Raw genomic sequence first — 19,670 nt, 5'->3', positions numbered from 1 at the left:
TGTCATATTTTCCAGACTGGTTTGTCAGATAACTACTGAAAGACAGCTACAGCGTCTTCTTTTTTTTTTTCGTCGTGTCCTTGCTGTAGGGTATGAAAGTGCTTTGTAGATATATAGACAAATAGAAAATACCATAAAAAATGTCATTACTCTTTTTCTGTGGATCTTTTATAACTTCTAGGCCTAATGTATAAAGCTCTCATCAAATACAAACAAGATGCATTTAATTTTTGTATATATTTTATTTATTATTTTTAAATGTATATTAACCCTTTCATGCATAGTGGTCACTACAGTGGACAGTTACTCTACAGCTTTACTCTTGTATATTCATGGGTTTTGTTGTTTTAGTTCCATATCAACCAACGCAGTGGACACTTATGCATCATCTCATAAACTGCAATTCATACCACTATTGTAACTTTGTTGTTCTTGATTGGTTCTTGAGTGGAAATCAATTGTTAATATTTATTTTTTGCATATTATCTCCATGAAGTGAGTAATAACTAGTATTAGAATATGTTAAAATGTGAGAAAACATCAGATTAGCTGCATTAAACATGGTTTCATTTCACTGTTTTCATATCACTTTATGATATTGGGTTTTAAATACATGTTTCTTTGGTTCAAGAATAAAATTCATGGTGTAGCTGAGTGGACATTTTTGTAACTCCATGAAAAACAGGTTGATTAAAAAAAAAAAAAAAAAAAAAATCAATCACATTGTTTTTTGTTTTTTTGGGTTTTTTTTCATGCCTAAAGAGGAATAAAAACATTCAGGAAAAAAAAAATCTTGATTAAGGTTCTCATAATTCAGGCATGAAAGGGTTAATTATTTATTGTTATCGTATTTATTTTATTTTTTATTGAAGTGGAAATTTTCTGCTAATTGTCACTTTTCATTTGAAGTTGTTAAACGGGATAAGAGTGTGAGGAACCAAGCTGTCAATAAAGCTGGAGGAAAGTGCAATCCTCTTTTCACACTAAAGTGTTTGTGGTGGCTGCTCTGAAGGTCTTTTGTATTTCCAACTCTTTAATTAAATATATTTGTTTTTTTCAGATTATCTTGAATATTTTTCATCTACATTTCAATATTTTGGCTTTGAATGAGTCAAAAGGGGGGGAGATAAATAGCCTGTTGTTAAATCTAGTGCTCATTGTGACTTCAAAGTGAAATTCAAGGCTGTTAAAAATGACTGCTGTGTCTCAATGATCCGGTCCTTTTGGGGCAATTATGACTTTTCACAAAAGGTTTGAGTTATGACTAAACCACTGCTTATAATGTTTTGATCTTTGGCTGCACAGAAAATTATGCACCTAAGGATACAGACGTTTAATGAACTTCTGACATTATATTCGCATCTCGTGTTCATTTGATATCCTGCATATTTGTTGTGGTTGTTAAGACTTGTGGCCGTCTTCAGCCTGATTCAAATCATGTGTTTGGAGCTATTGTGTTTACTCTTTTATGTGTATTTTACCATTTATATTCCCATATTCCCCAGACGGATTGCATAAAGGCTGATTATTTTTGCATTGTGTGTGTGTGTTTGACTGCAGTATGACCCAGAGAACTCGGGCTTCATCAGTACGGAGCGATTCAGGGACCTGCTGGCCACCCACGGCTCTGAGCTCGACCCACACAAACTGGAAGTCCTTTTGGCCCTCGCTGACGGCAATGCTGATGGCAAGATCTGCTACCAGGACTTTGTCAACCTGGTGAGATAAAAGAATAGCGGACATCCGTGTTCAACACAGATCAGTATAATCTGACATGTCTAGGGCTGAGTGTTCTTATAAGTCAAAATGTGATGCATGGGTGATTCTCTGAATTTGGTGCCATTTTGTTATGGGGTTGAATGTTACGGGGTTGATAATTTTAGCTGAAAGTAGCCACAAATCTCCATTAGCTAGGATATGGGACACCACATGGCATGAGGAAAACAAGAATGTAATAACATTGTCATTAACATTATCATTAGATTTTTCCAAAACAATATTAACTAGAAGCATTCAGAGAGCGCAGACCTCCGCCAAGGCTGATCAGTGGGCCCCCCCACCCCCGATCACCACCAAAATTTAATCATTTCTTCCTTATCCCATTTCCAACAAACCCTGAAAATTTCATCCAAATCTGTCCATAACTGTTTGAGTTATGTTGCACACTAACGATCAGTGCCCCCCCCCCATGGGCCCCCCCACCCCCGATCACCACCAAAATGTAATCATTTCTTCCTTATCCCATTTCCAACAAACCCTGAAAATTTCATCCAAATCTGTCCATAACTTTTTGAGTTATGTTGCACACTAACGGACAGACAAACAAACAGACAGACAAACAAACAAACAAACCCTGGCAAAAACATAACCTCCTTGGCGGAGGTAAATATCATTCATACACGTAACGGGGTTGAACAGGTGAGCTTGATAATGCCAGTCTGACAATAAAAACAATGAAAAATAGGAAAGAAAGCATGTTTACACCTACCTCTCTTTACAGTGTCAGTTGGAGAAGACTTGAGTTATGTCACTTCCTGGGTGCGGAGGAAGTTGGACTGAACCATTATGTTTAAAAAGGGGGGGGGGATTGGTGTTCTGTTACGGGGTTGAGCAAAACTGAGGAACATGATTAAATAGTGATATTTTATTAGTAAATTGTGTGTTTTTCTCAGATTTCTTTTATGTAGGTTAAAGTAAAAAATCAGGTTATTTCATCAATGTAAAAAAACTTTGGCATACAACTTTTTATTCTTGGTTTTAAATCCAATAAAAATATAACTTTAGTTACTCAGGACATGCATATTTGGCTGACCTCTACGCTTCCAGCAATCCATAAAAAAAAACAAAAAACATGATTTTCACAGTATGTTTGTGTGTTATAGTCAAAGACACATGGGCCTTTCCATTTCTGACTTAAAAATGCATTTTGTGGTTTACTGTATGTGAAAATATTTTAGGTAAATCTGTGGGACACAAAAGGCACCGAATTCAGAGAATCACCCGCATACTGATTGGCTTGATACCCATTTTGGTATTTTGATCAAAAGTAAAATTATATTACACACCATGGTGCAAATCTTTAATTTCTATGTCAACTCATAAAGATTAACAGTTAAGTCACTTCATTATCCTCGTAGGGCAATTCAGTCTCTACATTTTACCCATTATAACATACAGCACCTAGCATTAGCATTAGCATTAGCACCTCATGAGCAGTGAGCTGCCATTGAAGGCACTCAGGAACCAACTCCAGATCTTTATTAGTGCTGTGGTCAGTGACACTGACAATAAAATTAACCTAGGTAGATCTGTTTTTAATGCCAGGGGGAAACTGGAGGACCCTGCAAAACCCATGAGGCGAATGCGAAAAAGTTGTGAGGTGAAAGTGCAACCCATTAACCCTTTCATGCATGAATTATGCGAACCTTAATCAAGATCTTTTTTCCTCTTAAGGCATGAAAAAATAAAAATAAATAAAATAAAATTATATATATATATATATATATATATATATATATATATATATATATATATATATATATATATATATATATATATATATGTATATATATATGTATAAACCTATTTTTCATGGAGTTACAAAAATGTCCACTCAGCTAAAGAAGCAAAGAAACATATATTTACTGATATACTGCATGAAAATTATGAAATAAAAACATGTTTAATGCTGCTAACCTGATGTTTTCTCACATTTTAACATACCTGCATGGAGATACTATGCAAAAAAAAACAAAAAAAAACAACTTTTTGGTAAAAAAAAAACAACAACAACAAAACAGTTAATTGCAGTCCAAAACCAAATAGCAATTTTTTTTTACACTCAAACATGTTACTGCAGATCAGGTTTATGTAGAAGAGCAAATTGACAGTAATGGTGTGAATTACAGTGTATGGGATGATGCATAAGTGTATCCACTGTATTGGCTGTTATGGAAATAAAACAACAAAATCCATAAATATACAAGAGAACAGCTTTGAACAGCTGTCCACTGTAGTTACCACTATGCATGAAATGTTTAAGCCACAGTGCCACATTTCTATACACTCAATGTAGTCCCATAATATAAACTAATTAAAACGTATTACCAGAGTATAGTTTAACTCAAGCATTCTGTTTTAACACCCTAGCATTTTTACAACATAAATATTACCTGTTAACATATGATACTGTACGACAGTAGTACATTCACTGACCCTTTGTATCACATAAGACATTTTTGATATTTGATGCCAAGATCAAAAAGTGTCACATGTTCAGTCGCTCCTGGTACAACAGTATATGTCAGTTCTAGGTTAGCTACACACATTTTTTGGCCGGCATAAGACACTTTTTGCCGGCAGACGAGACCTTTCACTGGTTGGTGTCTCTTGCATGATACTCACTGACTCAGTGAATTAGATGGTCTGGTTGGTGATAAGGCTAAGTTTAGCTATGTCTGCTAAGGCTGGATTAGTAGCAACTTTTGCATCTACAAGGATTTTTGGAATTGCTTTCCTATCAGACATTTCAGGTGTATGCCACTCAGCAACAGAAAAGGGCACAATGACTTGATTTGAGCACATTTCCCTGTCAACTGTCATAAATGGTGAATCAAAAAAATAGAAGTGTCTGGATTTAGGCTGGTTCTTGTAAAGTTAGATAATCTACATACAACTAGAGGGCGGTACTGTTATGGAAGTCAAAAGTGGCTGGCTTGTGAAACCAGCATTTGTTGGTGAAAAGTGTCTTATACCATCCAAGAGCAGTGGCTGACCACTGTAGAACTGGCTTATGCAGTTGCACAAAGAGCAACAACTTTGTGGAAAAATTGATCAGTGTAATAAAAGTGTCAAAGTTTGGTACCAGGCCATAGATATGTCATTACAAACATAGTGCTGTTTGTGTTCCAGAAGTTGGATATTGGTGCTTTTTATCTACTATTCACACTTTTTCTGTCACTCATTAAACTCTTTTTATCCATTTTTACATCCAGTGCCAAGGTCATTTTCCAAGATCACCTCAGCTACTGATGTGGAGTCTGTCTAATTTGAAATAACTCTCAGTTTGGTGATAAATTCCCCTCTTAACGCTCACCTTGCCCCACTTTCTGTTTCACCTTCAAACTGCTGCCTGCTGCTTATTGTCCAAGGTCTCACTCAGGCATCTCCTGCTGTTCTTGCTGTCTTGTAACCTTCTCATTTTCTGTTTTTCCACTTTCTTACTGCTTTTCCTCAAGGGAGGCTGAACTGCTGACCTGGGACAGTGTGGAGTGGTCTTTGAGTGGGAGTAGTTGTGTGGTACACAATAACTACTGGGTGGCTGAGAGGTGGGGTGGCAGATTGTGGGTCTGTAGAGACTGCAGGGAATTCATTGTTGTCTGCGATTGTGAGCATGTCTGTCACTCCTTTTCACTGTTGTTCTTCAGAGCTGTTTATTGTCTGATTCAGTGGGTGAGGAATGGGCTTGTAGGAAGTTTGGAAAATGTAGTTGGTTAATTCATGTCATGTGACACAGGGTGGGTCATGGTGTCCTACTGTAAGTGGGACAGAGAGTAATGCATCTGTGTTTACATTCACATATTTGTTCCCTGTTGCTATTGTGTCCACAGTACACAAATGGTAATATATTCACTGAGGCAGCTATAACAGAAGGTAAACACACAGAGTAATACAATGAAAGAGGAGAGAAAGAAGTGATGTATATTCATGATACAAACAATTGGTCCAATAATTGATTCAGTGAATATTCACAGAGAGACAAATGCCAAACATTAATTGGTTCCAGCAGCTTCTCAAATGAGATCTTGCAGCTTTTCTCTTCTTTTTATGTCAGCAAAATTCATTTTAGTGTCTTTGGATTTGCCTCTGAACAGCAAATTAAAGAATATCACATTGGGCTGTGGAAAAAATGTAATGGACATTTTTGGAATAACAATTAGAGAAAACAGTTGACTCTAAAAATATACGTACAATAAGTAAATAGATTAAAAAATTGGTGGTTGTTGTCACCATGTTGGTTTTTTAGAACCGTAAGGGATCATATGTGGATAAAAGGTACACGACTACAGGAGACCGAGGGGTGTGATTGTACAAACACAACTAGAGCTCAATTGTCTGTTTCGAAACTGTCCTTTAATAACAAACAGAAACATAAATCTGACACGGCAGGCAAGCGAGTTGTCATTCAGACCTGTCACTCAAAGCCTCTAGTCTGATTAACAGGGGGGAGTTTTAAAGATGGAGCACCAGATCACATATTATTGGTTCCAAGGAATAAAAGATGAGACCAGAGTGAATCCTGGAAGGAAAATTATTGACTTGATATTTTTTGAGAGAAATTTAATGTAAGGCCCAATCCCAATTCACCGTTAGGCCCTCCCCCTTGGCTCTTGAACTTGATACTACCCCTAGGGGTTGAAACATCCCCCTATGAAATGGGACAACCCTTTGAGACCTGTTACGTCATCAGCGGTCATCGATGCCGCTATAAAAAGATGCGATAACTTTGTTTACAGAAGAATTCATCATGCCGTCAGCAGCTGTAACCGTTTCTGTTGCATGGGCTTTGGTCATTCTTCTGCAGCTATCAACCGCAAACCACAGAAATGCAATCTATAGCACATTTAAGCGGCATGAAATGGTCGATCAAATGATTAAGTTGTTTACGAAGAAAATACGTACATTTGTGTGTTTCTTTCATCACACTGCTGCACTTGCTGTGTTTACCTCCATCTTGCCAATGATTAGAACAGAATTATGGGAGATTTCTCTTACCCCTCCATTTGTAGTGTGGTCCTGGAAAAGCTCTGTTTTGAGGGCCAAACAGCCCACCCCCTTAGCCCTTCTCCTCAAATTCATAGAGAATCAGGATACCCCTACCCTTTCACGTAAATGGATGAGGAGGGGTAAGGGCTGAGGAGTGAATTGAGATTGGGCCTAAGCATACAGGACGTTGAGGTTTTTGATTCTACCCCCCAGTGGCAGTCAGTGGTATTACAGTGTAAATAATGTAGCTTCATTTTGGAGCTGAGGTTCTTACGCCTTGACTTGAATGTTAAAAATAATTTTCAGGATAAAAACCAACATTTCTGTGGTTTCAGTCCCTAAATACTTGGAAAATTCTCCTCCTCTGTCTTAAATCTTTGTAAATATCTCTGGCTTTAAAACTGCTGCTTGAAACAAAAATGCAAGCTCTATTTCTAACTGCTACAGATGGAAAGATTATTGTTCAATCCAAAATATTCAGTCGCACTCCCAGAAAGAATAGGATAGATAACTTTTTTCTTTTTTTTGTCAGTTACACGATTACATGTGCAGAATACAGTTACTAAAATCTGATGGCGAGACATTGTCATCAGCGATAATTCCCTGAGTCAAATTCACTGCGTTAGCATGTAACTCTATAGCTTTATTTGACAGTAATACAGTTATTGGTACTGTGAAATACTGACACATTATCTTGTCAAAAAGATCTTCATTGCTCTTAAAAATAATAGGAACATCTAAAGGAATGCAAGGAATGTAAACACTATACAACAGACTTTCTTGGGATGAACATGAGTGGTCTCTAAGATAAAGATGAAAGCCAACAGTGGAACTTCAGAGGGAGTTATAAATATCCCAACAGGTTAATTGATAGTGCCTGGTTTCTGTTGGTACATCTCTATCTCTCACACCCTCCTCCAGGGACAAAGAAGGAAATAGTGGTAGAACAGGAGGGTACAAGGAGACCAGAGAAGACGAACTGTGAGGAGTTTATTTGTCGCACCATCTCTTCTTTGCACCACAGCTCTTCCATCACTGTGATTGTCAGTAATTGTCTGTTCGCCGCTCCATCACAGTCAGTCCTCAAATCACTACCATCGCTTCCCCCCTCCCTGCATTCATCTTATAAGACTCTTTACATCTCTCCATGTTTTTTTCCTTTACATATAGGCTCTCGGCATTTCCCTGCTACCGTTTTCTTATCTCTTCTTTTCCCTCTCTCTGTCCTCCAGTCCTTTCTCTCAATCTGCCTCTTCGTCATACATCACACTGAAATGCTGCCTTCCTTGTGACTGTCCCGGGAAGAAACGGGACTCAGTAATAGGTTTATACATCCCAAAATAGCCACAGACAGGGTTAACAGGACTGTTATTTTCTCCCAGAGAAACAAAATTGTGAAATGATGATGATGGATTTGTACTGGAGCTTATAGAAATACATATATATGTGTCAAGTTTGGAGTGGCGCAGACCTAATTTTAGGCCAGTTTTATATTTTCTGAGTTACATAGAAGAAATGTGTGGGAACGCCTGGTCTTTTGGGCTTAATAAAGTAGGTCCAGTGAAGACAATGTGATGCAGCTGTGAGTAAGAGATTTAGATTCAGTAGTAATTAGAGGGTTGGAATCACAGAGAAACTCACAACACTCTTACGATATGTTGCTCATAGTAATGGTAGTATCACAACACAACACTTCATCATTACTTGAGCAAGACAATTACAAATAAAAACTATCCCCTAAAAGCAAAATGCATGTTCATTGCACTGTGATGTCAGTTTCACAGTTTCACATCTGATATGAAATTATGTAAAAAGAAAAAAAAGTGTATAGCATGCATCTAAAAAGTCCCAAAAAAATTACCTCTTATCTCTTTTTCCTAACCACTTTTCCTTGACTTCAATGGAAAACGTCTTAAGGTTGAGGGAAGATGGAGAGAAGAGTGTATCTGAATAGTCCTTTTTGCTGAGGAAGGTAAATAACTGAATGAAATGACCTGGCATATGTGAGTGTCAGTCGTGATAACAGCTGAATTCTCTAAATGCAAATGAAAGGGGCTTCAGTGCTTCCTGCAGTATCACCTTTAGTATGGGATACACTGGACTATACTTTACCCAAGGAAAGGATAGAATGCTGTCCCACAATTCACTGCAACATCATCTTACCTGAGACAATCAACATGGCAGACAGGACACACATTTTCATCTTATGACAATAACATGTTTAATATGAGCATATGATATTGTGTAAAATGTGAAGTTAATGCAGTAGAACCTGTGCTTAGTTTGTATGAGTTATGTCTTCATTTTGAGGGATGTGCTGCAACCGGTAGGAATATCATTTATTACCTCCGCCAAGAGTAACAGCGGAGGTTATGTTTTCATCGGGGTCTGTCTGTCTGTCTGTCTGTTAGCAAGATAAATCAAAAAGTTATGGACGGATTTTCATGAAATTTTGATACTGGCACAAGGAACAGCTGATTAAATTCTGGTGGTGTTGGGGGGGGACTGATCTGCCTTGGCAGAGATCTGCGCTCTCCGAGTGCTTTTCTAGTTTATTTTCTTTCCCCTCAATCACACACATTAAAAGAAAACTTAACTGTAAACAGAAAACTGTATCTTTAGCAAGATGAGAAATTCAGTTGAATCAGGCTGATGGAGGTGTATTTGTGTGTGAAAATATTTTATAAACATATGCAGATGTTTTTAATGGACCACCAGATATAGAAGAATATTTAAGAATGACCACATATAGGTCTCCTAAGTTTGTAGACATAATTGATGTCTTTATGCTTCGTCTTGTCATTGAATATCCACATTGATAAGTATGAATGAACAGGAGGATGAGTGTGACTGACTGTTGGTTCAACTGCAACATTTAGTTCAATCTATTTCTGTTCTAGTGTTTCTAATGAAGTCCTTTTTTTTATCACATTGTCTATATTTATATCCTGCAATAAACCTCACAGTATGAGCGCACCAAGGGAAGTACCCAAGATGCTCTTTTTGTAGTCTGTCATCAAGAGGTTGTAGTTTCATGACCGGTGACCCATGTAACATTCATCTTGTGTAAGTGCAGCCACATTCAGATTACAAAGTCTTCTCTCCGACTTTCCTTGATCTCATGATATTTCCCATCAAGGTGAAGGAAAAGTGGTCAGAAAAAGTAAACAGTCCATACATTTTTGGACTTTTTGTTTGAGGCATAGTGCCTCTTCAACATAAATACACTATGAGCCATGGATTTGAATAAAAATATGAATATTTGGCACAAGCTTATTGATAATATATTGCAAGAGGAAGTAATATGATATATTCCAGTATCAGTAATTTATTTGACTCCTTCTAATAAAGTATGGGCATAATATTCAGCAGTCCAAATTATTTTGTTCATATTAGTAGACTTGTGACTTCTTCATCTTCCTCCTTTTCCCTCTTCTGTCTGTCCTCTTCTGTCTCCATCTTTATCTTTTTCATTGATCCAGCAGTTGCTTGCCAACTGGGCACACATTTGTACATTTCACCTCATCCTTTCTCCTCTGCCTTCTCTTCTTTCCAGTGGGTGAACAGACATAACGTCACTGTCTTTTGTGTACAACAAAGAGGACAGGGGTTGGAATTGCAGTCACTTCACACAAAGAATGGACTGTCTTTATGGAGCGTGGTTGCTTAGGACTCTGTGTGTGTGTGTGTGTGTGTGTGTGTGTGTGTGTGTGTGTTTGTGCAGATGTGTGCAAATTTTAGTGGTCTTTCTCTGTAGCGTACAGCCTGGAAGTGACCATGGTAACCCATAATCATTTTCCCACAGTTCTCTTTGCCTGACATAAAGGCTGAAATAATTGGCTTTTTCTGAAGTTTATCTCCAAACACTGATCCCTGCAGAGACGCTAAAGGTCTCATTAAACAAGAACAAGAACACCAGCCAAATTTTTATTCAGCTTTATTTGTTAATATTTAAATCTTTCCTCCTATCAACCTTTTCTACTACTTTGTTGTTCACATCCTTTCAACTCGAATAATATAAAATAAATTAAAAACTGTGATGTGTACTTTTGGATTCGAGTTGTTAGATAAGGACGTCCATTATGTTGAAACCAGAAAGATTCTTATTGCCCAGATAAGTCTGTGTATACACTTGAATACACATCAGTCACACCTTAAGAAGCACTTTTATAATTACAATAATTATAGCCATCCGACTTTTTACTAAGTTTTACAGCCACCAGCTACATTAAGGCACTGTCTTTGCTCAATAGGTTAGTCCCAGACACGCAAACGCACAGTATTAGAGCAGGGGCGCAGAGAATGACATTGACAGAGAGTAAGAAATAGAGGCACAGAGCAGACGAAACGGCGGGAGATGTGAGACAGCAGCCATTAGATTGTCATGGAGAGTCTTATATAACAGACAGCAAGTGTAATAAAAAGCCCAAAGTCTGACAAAAACGTGATTTAGGCAGAAATCTGAAGCTGCTGCCGCTAAGAGACACCAAACTGTGACTCTGATCTGCAACTGGGAACTGCTCTAAAAAGTGACAAGCATTGTCATGAAAACATCCTTTATGTCCATGTCACGCAATTCTTTTTTCTCATTTTAAATTATGTTTTACTGATTCTGCTTTGTATTTTCGGCCCAGAAACTGTGATTTCTTTGATACACAATTATATATGTAAAATGCAGAGATTATTAATAAATGTGAATGTGTGGGATGTACATTATAGATCATGAAAGTATACATACTTATTTATCTGACGTTCACTACCTTTTTCTTGCTCTCTTCCTAAGTGCTAAGAAAATGGTAACAAATGACTTAAGTGCACATCATTAGCTGTGGAGTGGGTAAATTGCATTTCTGATCATTACATCTGCTTTTATAAGTCAAGGACACATTTCCCAGCTCTGATGCGAAACATAAATGTGAGGCTCATGAATAATCCCAATCCTCTCTGAAGGCAGTTTTTGTGTGATGTGTGAGATTTTGCATGCGTGTTCTGAATGTCTGCCTGTTTCCATGCAGTGTATGTGAAGATTTTCATAAGAAGTTGTTCACACATTGGAAAGATGATATAGCTATAATGATTCCACCAAATCAAAATGCATTTCAGTGGTTTTAGATTAGATGGGTAAGCTGTAACACTGAAAAACAGCTTGTGAGGTCCATGAAAAATGAAATCATGCTGTCTATACATAGTTGTTTGCTTATACTGTATGTTAGGAAATGAAGTCTTTGCAGGCATAAAGGGTTGAAGTGAAGGGCTTGGTGGTTGCTAGGTGATGATGCAGGCATTCTGTTGCCACGGCAAAGTGGGAGGGTCTGTCACTGTAGTGGGCCGAGGATGACTGGTGTGTGTGTGGCCAGAGCAAGGTTATAATAGTTTTGGATTTTTAATTATAGTTTAGTTTTAATTAGTTTTGACTTTTTTTTCTCTTATTCAGTTAGTTTTAATTAGTTTTTAGAGCAGGTTTGTTAGTTTTTATTAGTTATCGTTTTTTTTCTGAATGCTTAGTTTTAGTTTAGTTTAGTTTAGTTTTAGTATTAGTTTTAGTTATTTCATATATTTTATCTTCCTCATCATCCTATTCAAAGAAATTAGTGAGGCGCGGATATGGGCTACCCAGGACACTTTATTTGGGGGTCGGGTTAGGGCGGCTCATGGACTGAGCAGAGACACAATGTACCGTACAATGTATAAATTCCCTATAGCAGGTTGAGGTGGGGTGCAATCCATACACAACGTCACTTACATGAAACAATGCGAAGATGTGCAAAGCTTGAGAGGAGATGCACAAAGCAGCCAGCAGTTAAAGCAGATAGAAACATATATAAACAAGCTAACCAGCAGTTAAAGCAGATAGGAACATATTATAAACCAGCTAACCAGCAGTTAAAGCAGATAGGAACATATTATAAACCAGCTAACCAGCAGTTAAAGCAGACAGAAACATATATAAACCAGCTAACCAGTAGTTAAAGCAGACAGAAACATATATAAACCAGCTAACCAGCAGTTAAAGCAGATAGGAACATATTATAAACCAGCTAACCAGTAGTTAAAGCAGACAGAAACATATATAAACCAGCTAACCAGTAGTTAAAGCATACAGAAACATATATAAACCAGCTAACCAGCAGTTAAACCAGATAGGAACCTATTATAAACCAGCTAACCAGCAGTTAAAGCAGACAGAAACATATATTAACCAGCTAACCAGCAGTTAAACCAGATAGGAACCTATTATAAACCAGCTAACCAGCAGTTAAAGCAGACAGAAACATATATAAACCACTTATAAACATATGTAACCCAGTTCATCAGCAGTAAACCACACCTTAGCAGATCTCTCATATCTTAATCATCTCCAGTTCCATTATTAGCCAACTTTACTTCAGTTCAGTTCAGCTAGCTGTAGCTAGTAACATCAAACGTTTTTTAACATTAGAACAGGTTCCATACCTCTGTAATTAGATTAGTTTTCATCCTCCTCTTTTCTCCTCTTCTAAACTGTGCAGTTCAGGGCTTGGAAGGCCTTTTCATGGTGATAAACTCTCCAGTTTTAACCTGGATGCTAGTCCTGTTTGACTCTGTCCTTTAGCTCTGCTCTGTCTCTGTCACTCACGCGCGCACACACGGTACCCCAAAAAAAAAAAAAAAAAACCCGACCCATGTATCATTACAGTAAACCCCAGACAGGACTGTGCTGCTTTGTCCCAGCTTTAGTCTGTATGTTCCAGGTAGAGTGGGGACCAGAAGACGACTGGAAACCACCAGTGACCACACATGACAGACTGTGTAGTGTCGTATGGTGTCACCAGCTCAAACTGCTGGAGCCAAAGAAATTAATTTGATATCAATCCGACATTGACAAAGACGAAAACGAAGGGAATTGTATCCATAATTTTTATACGTTTTAGTTAAGTTTTGTAAGCTCACAATACAGTTTCAGTTAGTTATCGTTTTTTTCTTTTAATTAGAGTTTTTATTTATTTCAGTTAACGAAAATGTTATTTCAATTTTAGTTTTCGTCTTTTCGTTCGTTTTCGTTAACGATAATAACCTTGGGCCAGAGTACCCTGTCATGGAGTATTCACATGTTAAAATAACATCACTAATTTGCAGGTAAACTGTGATTAATGTAAAACACCAGCACTAAAAACATATCTGTGACCTTCCTCATCTTTTCTTTTTTTTCCTTTGTATCTTCTGTTTCAGTATCTGTCCTATTTCTTCCATCTGTTTCATCACATTTCCTTCTTCCTTTTTCTCCATCTAGATGAGTAACAAGCGCTCCAATAGTTTCCGGAGGGCAATTCTCCAGGGGAGCCGGCAGCTAAAAGGCTGCAATCTCAGAGATGAGGTGGGATTGGGACTGTCCCAGAGGCTGGTCCGTCACATCGCCTATGAGACACTACCCCGCGAGGTTGACCGCAAGTGGTACTTTGACAGCTACACCTGCTGCCCTCCACCTTGGCTCATCCTGGCTATCACAATTGCTGAGGTGAGTAGACCGAGAGGTGGTTTTACTCTATTTTTAGTGATGCAGTGTGGATGTTTTTGATCAGTAGTGTCACTAAGAAACAATTTTTTCCTGATGACATATTCTCCAACTTTGTTTTTTACTCTTTCATAACCAAAATCGTTTACTGATGTAACAATCTTTAATGCCTGTTGAACCACTAATCCTATCAATACATGTCAGTAATTCAGGTAAAATGCAGTTCCTCATCTTTTCATGGTTCTCAGATATGACCTCTTTGGACATTCAGAGACTCCATAGTGAACATGGAAACACTGTCATATTCTGAAACATTGATTCACAAGTAAAACCCATGTAGTTTGACTTTGACAATGTCCTAATGTGGTGGGAGACACTTTTGTTTACGTTCAGTTATTGATATTTTTGCTGAAAAAGTCACTTTTTCTTCAGTTTTCTCTCTTTTTAATATAAGAACCCTCAACTTTACTCTGAGCTTTTATGAACATCTAATAGCTCATAAATTAAATATAAGAAAATACCTGATTTTCATTGAAAAATGCTAAATAAAGAAGATAATATTATAGTAAATGGTGATAAATCACGTAAGAAAGGTTAAATAGAGAGAAAAATGTATTTGGGAGCTGCTCACAAAAGTAACACTGGGTCTTTATGGGTTGATTTGATTCTCTATCTACTCCCAGTTAGACTGGCTTGATGGTTTATCCTGAAAAACAAATGAAATGTCTAAAAACATCTGTATTTACAGCGTAGCTAATCACAAGGGACAAATTTGTTTTCATCACAATGCCAAGCATTTTTTTTATGTTCACAAATATAAGTCCTCATAAACCCACTCAGTCTGTTTTCATCCCTTTAGGTAGCCGTGTTCATGTACTACGGCTTCCAGCTGGACCGACTGGTCCTGCAGGTGTCCAGTCCATCTTTCTTAAAGAGCCCCCTGCCCTACCATCCTCAGCTACGAGCACAGGCCTGGAGGTACCTCAGCTACATCTTCATGCACACTGGGTGAGTTCCCCTCACACCTCTGAGATGTAGTTGAATGTGTTTGTGACGCTTGGCAGGATGAGTCACAGATGTAAAGCTGGATCCTAGTGATGCCTTAGAGTCTCATTTTATATGACAAGACAAAAAAGCTAGACTTTTAATCAGATTTTATCCAGATTTACTGCACTCATTAACAAAACAGTTAGAGGTACTGCATATTTCGGTGCCTTAGGGTGCTTCATTTTGAGGCATCTTAAAACATGAGGTGAGTCAGAACTTATTCTATAAGAGCATAATTAATAAATGTACTCTTCACTCTCCCCTGCTGAAGGAAACCACAAGATATTGACTTAACAGATGCTGACATAATAAAAAATGCCACTATCCTTCTTAACTTACATTTCCTCCTCCCTCTCCTCACTTGTATCCACCACTATATTATACTAACAGTTCAGGTCAGGTCATTCAAGTGTAATTACCTTCTGGGTAAATGAAGTCTTAGGCAATAGTGAGAAGTAATAAAATGGTAATTTAATTAGCAGAACCTGGAGGTGCTCGGGAGAAATGGTGACATGGATGACAAGTGTATGGTAAGAAGATAAACTGAAGGAATGAATGGAAGGATAAAAAGAAGATTTAACATTAACAAGGTATTTTACATGCGCTAATTCCCGTGGAACATAGTGAAATATTTCAAGTCCTCAGGGCAAGTGGCTGTGACAGAAGACTGCTTGTAGAAATAAATCTAATCTACCTACATGCAGAGCTTCAAATGTTAAGAGGGGACAAGGCAACCTTGTAAAAAAACAAAAATTCAATTCAGTTCCCCCACAGAAAGTTCAGATGTTGTTATAGTTTAGCATTAGATCAGTCTAGTAGACTGTGTTGTATGAACCACATAAGTTTTGTCAGCTTTGTTTTGTTTTTTGTCAGCTGCTTGATTATGAATTATGGGCTGTGCCTCAGGAAGAAGAGCTTTTTGTGGCAGATTTTATTTGTCAAGCTTGAGAGAGAAGAACAAGAGGAAGAAGGCAAATATTTTGTTAAGGAAAGAAAAAAGAAAATATATACAGGGTGGGGGAAGCAAAATTTACAATATTTTGAGGCAGGGATTGAAAGACAGTGCATGACTGATTAGTTTATTGAAAGTCATGAGAATTTATTTCCCACAAGAAAATTTACATAATAGAAAATGTTTTTATTCTATGTGTCCTCCTTTTTTCTCAATAACTGCCTTCACACGCTTCCTGAAACTTGCGCAAGTGTTCCTCAAATATTGGGGTGACAACTTCTCCCATTCTTCTTTAATAGTATCTTCCAGACTTTCTCGTAATAGTTTTGCTCATAGTCATTCTCTTCTTTACATTATAAACAGTCTTTATGGACACTCCAACTATTTTTGAAATCTCCTTTGGTGTGACGAGTGCATTCAGCAAATCACACACTCTTTGACGTTTGCTTTCCTGATTACTCATATGGGCAAAAGTTTCTGAAAAGGTATGGATAATAGTGTTAGGTATGATTATGACATCAATATATGTTTGGTTTCAAAACAATTGACGTAGTGCCTGCTGAGAAAAAACAACTAAATGTTCATTGTAAATTTTGCTTCCCCACCCTGTATATAATATATTGAAAAAATATATATATATAAAAGAAATACATAGTGCTAAAAAAAGTTGCGCAGTATTTCACTGAACATCTGTTGGCTTTCATTACTGGATGCATTTGTTTATGTCACACAATGCTAAGTGTCACAGTAAATGTCATCCTTCTAGAGTTGCATTCATTTTTGGCCAAGATCTTGTATTGATGATAAGAGAATGGGACCGATATGTGAAGTCTTCTCCATCATATTTCAAAGACTCTGAGTTGGGTTCAGGTCTGGACTCTGTGCTGGCCAATCCATTGGTGAAAATGATGTCTCATGCTCCCTGAACCACTGTTTTTCAATGTGAGCATCATAAATTCTGGAATTGTCATCTTGGAATATTCTCCTATCATCAGGGAAGAAAAAAATCTACTGATATCTTGGCCATTCATTATATTCAGGCTTGTACTGTAGGCACTAGGCATGATGGGTAATTACTTCATCCACCTCTCCTTTCACCCTGATGCATCCATCACTCTGGAACAGGCTCAATCTGGACTCATCAGACCACATGACCTTTTCCCATTGAAACACAGACTGTCTATCATGCTCTCTATCAAACTGATGGTTGTTTAATACATGAGAAGCTACTTGTTAAAGAACTTGTTGGACCTGAAATATATTAATCACTGCAGTAATTATCCAGTGGAAGAATCTGAACTATTTTCTGAGTTAAATCCAGGTGGAGACTTTTTTTTTGGCCACGCTGTGTATTTATGACATCACATAACCCATGAGACTTTTATAGAGAAATATATAAATCTGCATCTACAATTATAGATTAGTGTCCATTAGATAAAGACACATTAAAATGACAGGAAAGGAGGTTTTTGTCATTACAAAACAAACGCAGGAGATCATGTACGAGTATACCATTACATGTGTGCCTGTTTTATCTTTTTTTTTCATCATTTGTAGAGGCTATTTGACCTATACACTAGCCACAGAGGGACTATTATTGTAAAAACATTTAAGGAGAATGTACAGTTGCAGAAAAAAATATTAGACCACCCTTCTTTTCTTCAATTTCTTGTTCATTTTAATGCCTGGTACAACTAAAGGTACATTTGTTTGGACAAATATAATGATAACAACAAAAATAGCTCATAAGAGTTTAATTTCAGACCTAATATCTAGACATTTGCATGTTTTCTTGATAATAACTAAAATCACTTCAGTTCTTACATCAATAGTTATGGCATTGTACTGCCAAAAACAGTGCATTTATTCATTCCATGTTTTCTTTTCTGTCTGTTTTAGTCACATGATACACACAGGAGTTAGTACTTGATTGCATAACCATTGTTTTTGATGACTTTTGATGGTCTAATAATTTTTCCGCGACTGTATTTATTCTACAGGTAACAATACTGCATATTTGTTCGTGAAATCATATATTTAGAAACACTGCAAACCGAATAATGCACATTTCAGTATAGATTAGCATGTTTCAAGCAGAGTCATTGCCTCCACAGTCAGCAGCACCTGCTGTAGCTCTACCTTGACTTCCTTTTATACATCCATGAATTTCACAAACAGAAGTGCCATGTGGTGGTCGGAGGTGGAAACATAAATATAAACAGAAAACGGCTCCTACATCATGCATCTAAGTTGATCTTGTTAATGCTCCTATATTATGTAATCGTTCTTGTCAACTCTGATGGACAGTTCTTGTAAAATGAGCCTCTATCACATCTAAAACTTAGTAACTGCAGATGGTTAAGGTGGAAGAGAAGATGATACAAGAAAATATGACACTGATATCATTGTGACCTTGAAAACTCTTTAAAACAAGTAGCTTCCCTTGTTATTTATGCATTCAGAACACTGAGCAGCCCATATTCACTCTTGTTAATGGATCACTCCAAAGCTTTGTTAAATACATTCAAAGGTGTTTAAGTTATGTGGTCAAAACTAATCTTTTCACGCTGTGGACATGCATGGGCCGACCTCCAACGAGGTTCAAGGGCAGGGATAAAAGCCTACAGTGTGAGGGATTATACTTAATATGTAAGCGTTCTGTACTGTCAACTAAATGCACAGTTTATTTACAGGATGATTCAGAGCAATGCTGTCTTTTCAGAGCCTTTCAGACGCACACAACTCATGTCTGTACGGGTACACACACAAACACAAATATACAAACCATATAATCCCGTCAAAGGCTCAGCAACACTGATCCCCCTCCCCAAGTCTCAGCACTAAAACAGAGTGTAAATATTGCATCCAAATCAAGTCTCGCTAAACAGACTTTAACCGTCTCTGTCGCTCTTTCTCTGCCACAAACACCATGACTCTTTAGCAATAAAAGATTTATCTTCACTTACATTTGACCTTTTTTTACTCATTTCTTATGTTGGCTGAGAAATAGTTGGAATGCATTCAATAAAAATTATGTTGCAGAACATTTTCTGCCGATTCAATGATGGCATATGGAGCTTTTTCTGTTGTATTTCTTTTTAATGTTCCTTTTGTAAAAACAGCTCACTTTTTGTATCTTCCTTTTACCTTTTTTTTTTTTTTTAAGTGAATTACAGTCTTTTTCACTCCAGCTGAGGAATAAGGTTAGAGCTTTGTGCCAGCTTTGTGCAGTAAATTCAGATAGTGAACTCGGGATAAATAATAGATAAAATTAAACTTGTTCTTTTCTTTTTATTGGGATGCCTGAAAAACTGTGGTCATCTGACCTGCAACAGCAGACCTCATGGGTATCCACAGCTCTGCCTGACAGTGCACCCCATCGCTCACAGCCTCATTAGCACTGTAGAAATAGAT

General features: G+C 37.4%; 1 protein-coding gene across 4 annotated transcripts in view; it reads left to right on the top strand.

Annotated features, from left to right (window-relative positions):
* The window catches only part of rhbdl3 (rhomboid, veinlet-like 3 (Drosophila)), a 90,733-nt gene that overhangs the window by 50,882 nt on the left and 20,181 nt on the right, over positions 1-19,670 (top strand). For all 4 annotated transcript variants that reach the window (XM_030137582.1, XM_030137593.1, XM_030137574.1 and 1 more), the window contains 3 exons: positions 1,561-1,719; positions 14,036-14,260; positions 15,117-15,265. In XM_030137582.1, coding sequence (XP_029993442.1) covers positions 1,561-1,719; positions 14,036-14,260; positions 15,117-15,265 — 533 coding nt within the window. The remainder of the gene's footprint in view (positions 1-1,560; positions 1,720-14,035; positions 14,261-15,116; positions 15,266-19,670) is intronic.

This window comes from Sphaeramia orbicularis, chromosome 1 (assembly GCF_902148855.1).
Source record: "Sphaeramia orbicularis chromosome 1, fSphaOr1.1, whole genome shotgun sequence".
In the NCBI taxonomy this organism is placed as follows: Eukaryota; Metazoa; Chordata; class Actinopteri; order Kurtiformes; family Apogonidae; genus Sphaeramia; species Sphaeramia orbicularis.
Note: the sequence above shows the minus strand (reverse complement) of the source record. Positions and strands in the feature narration are given on the sequence as shown.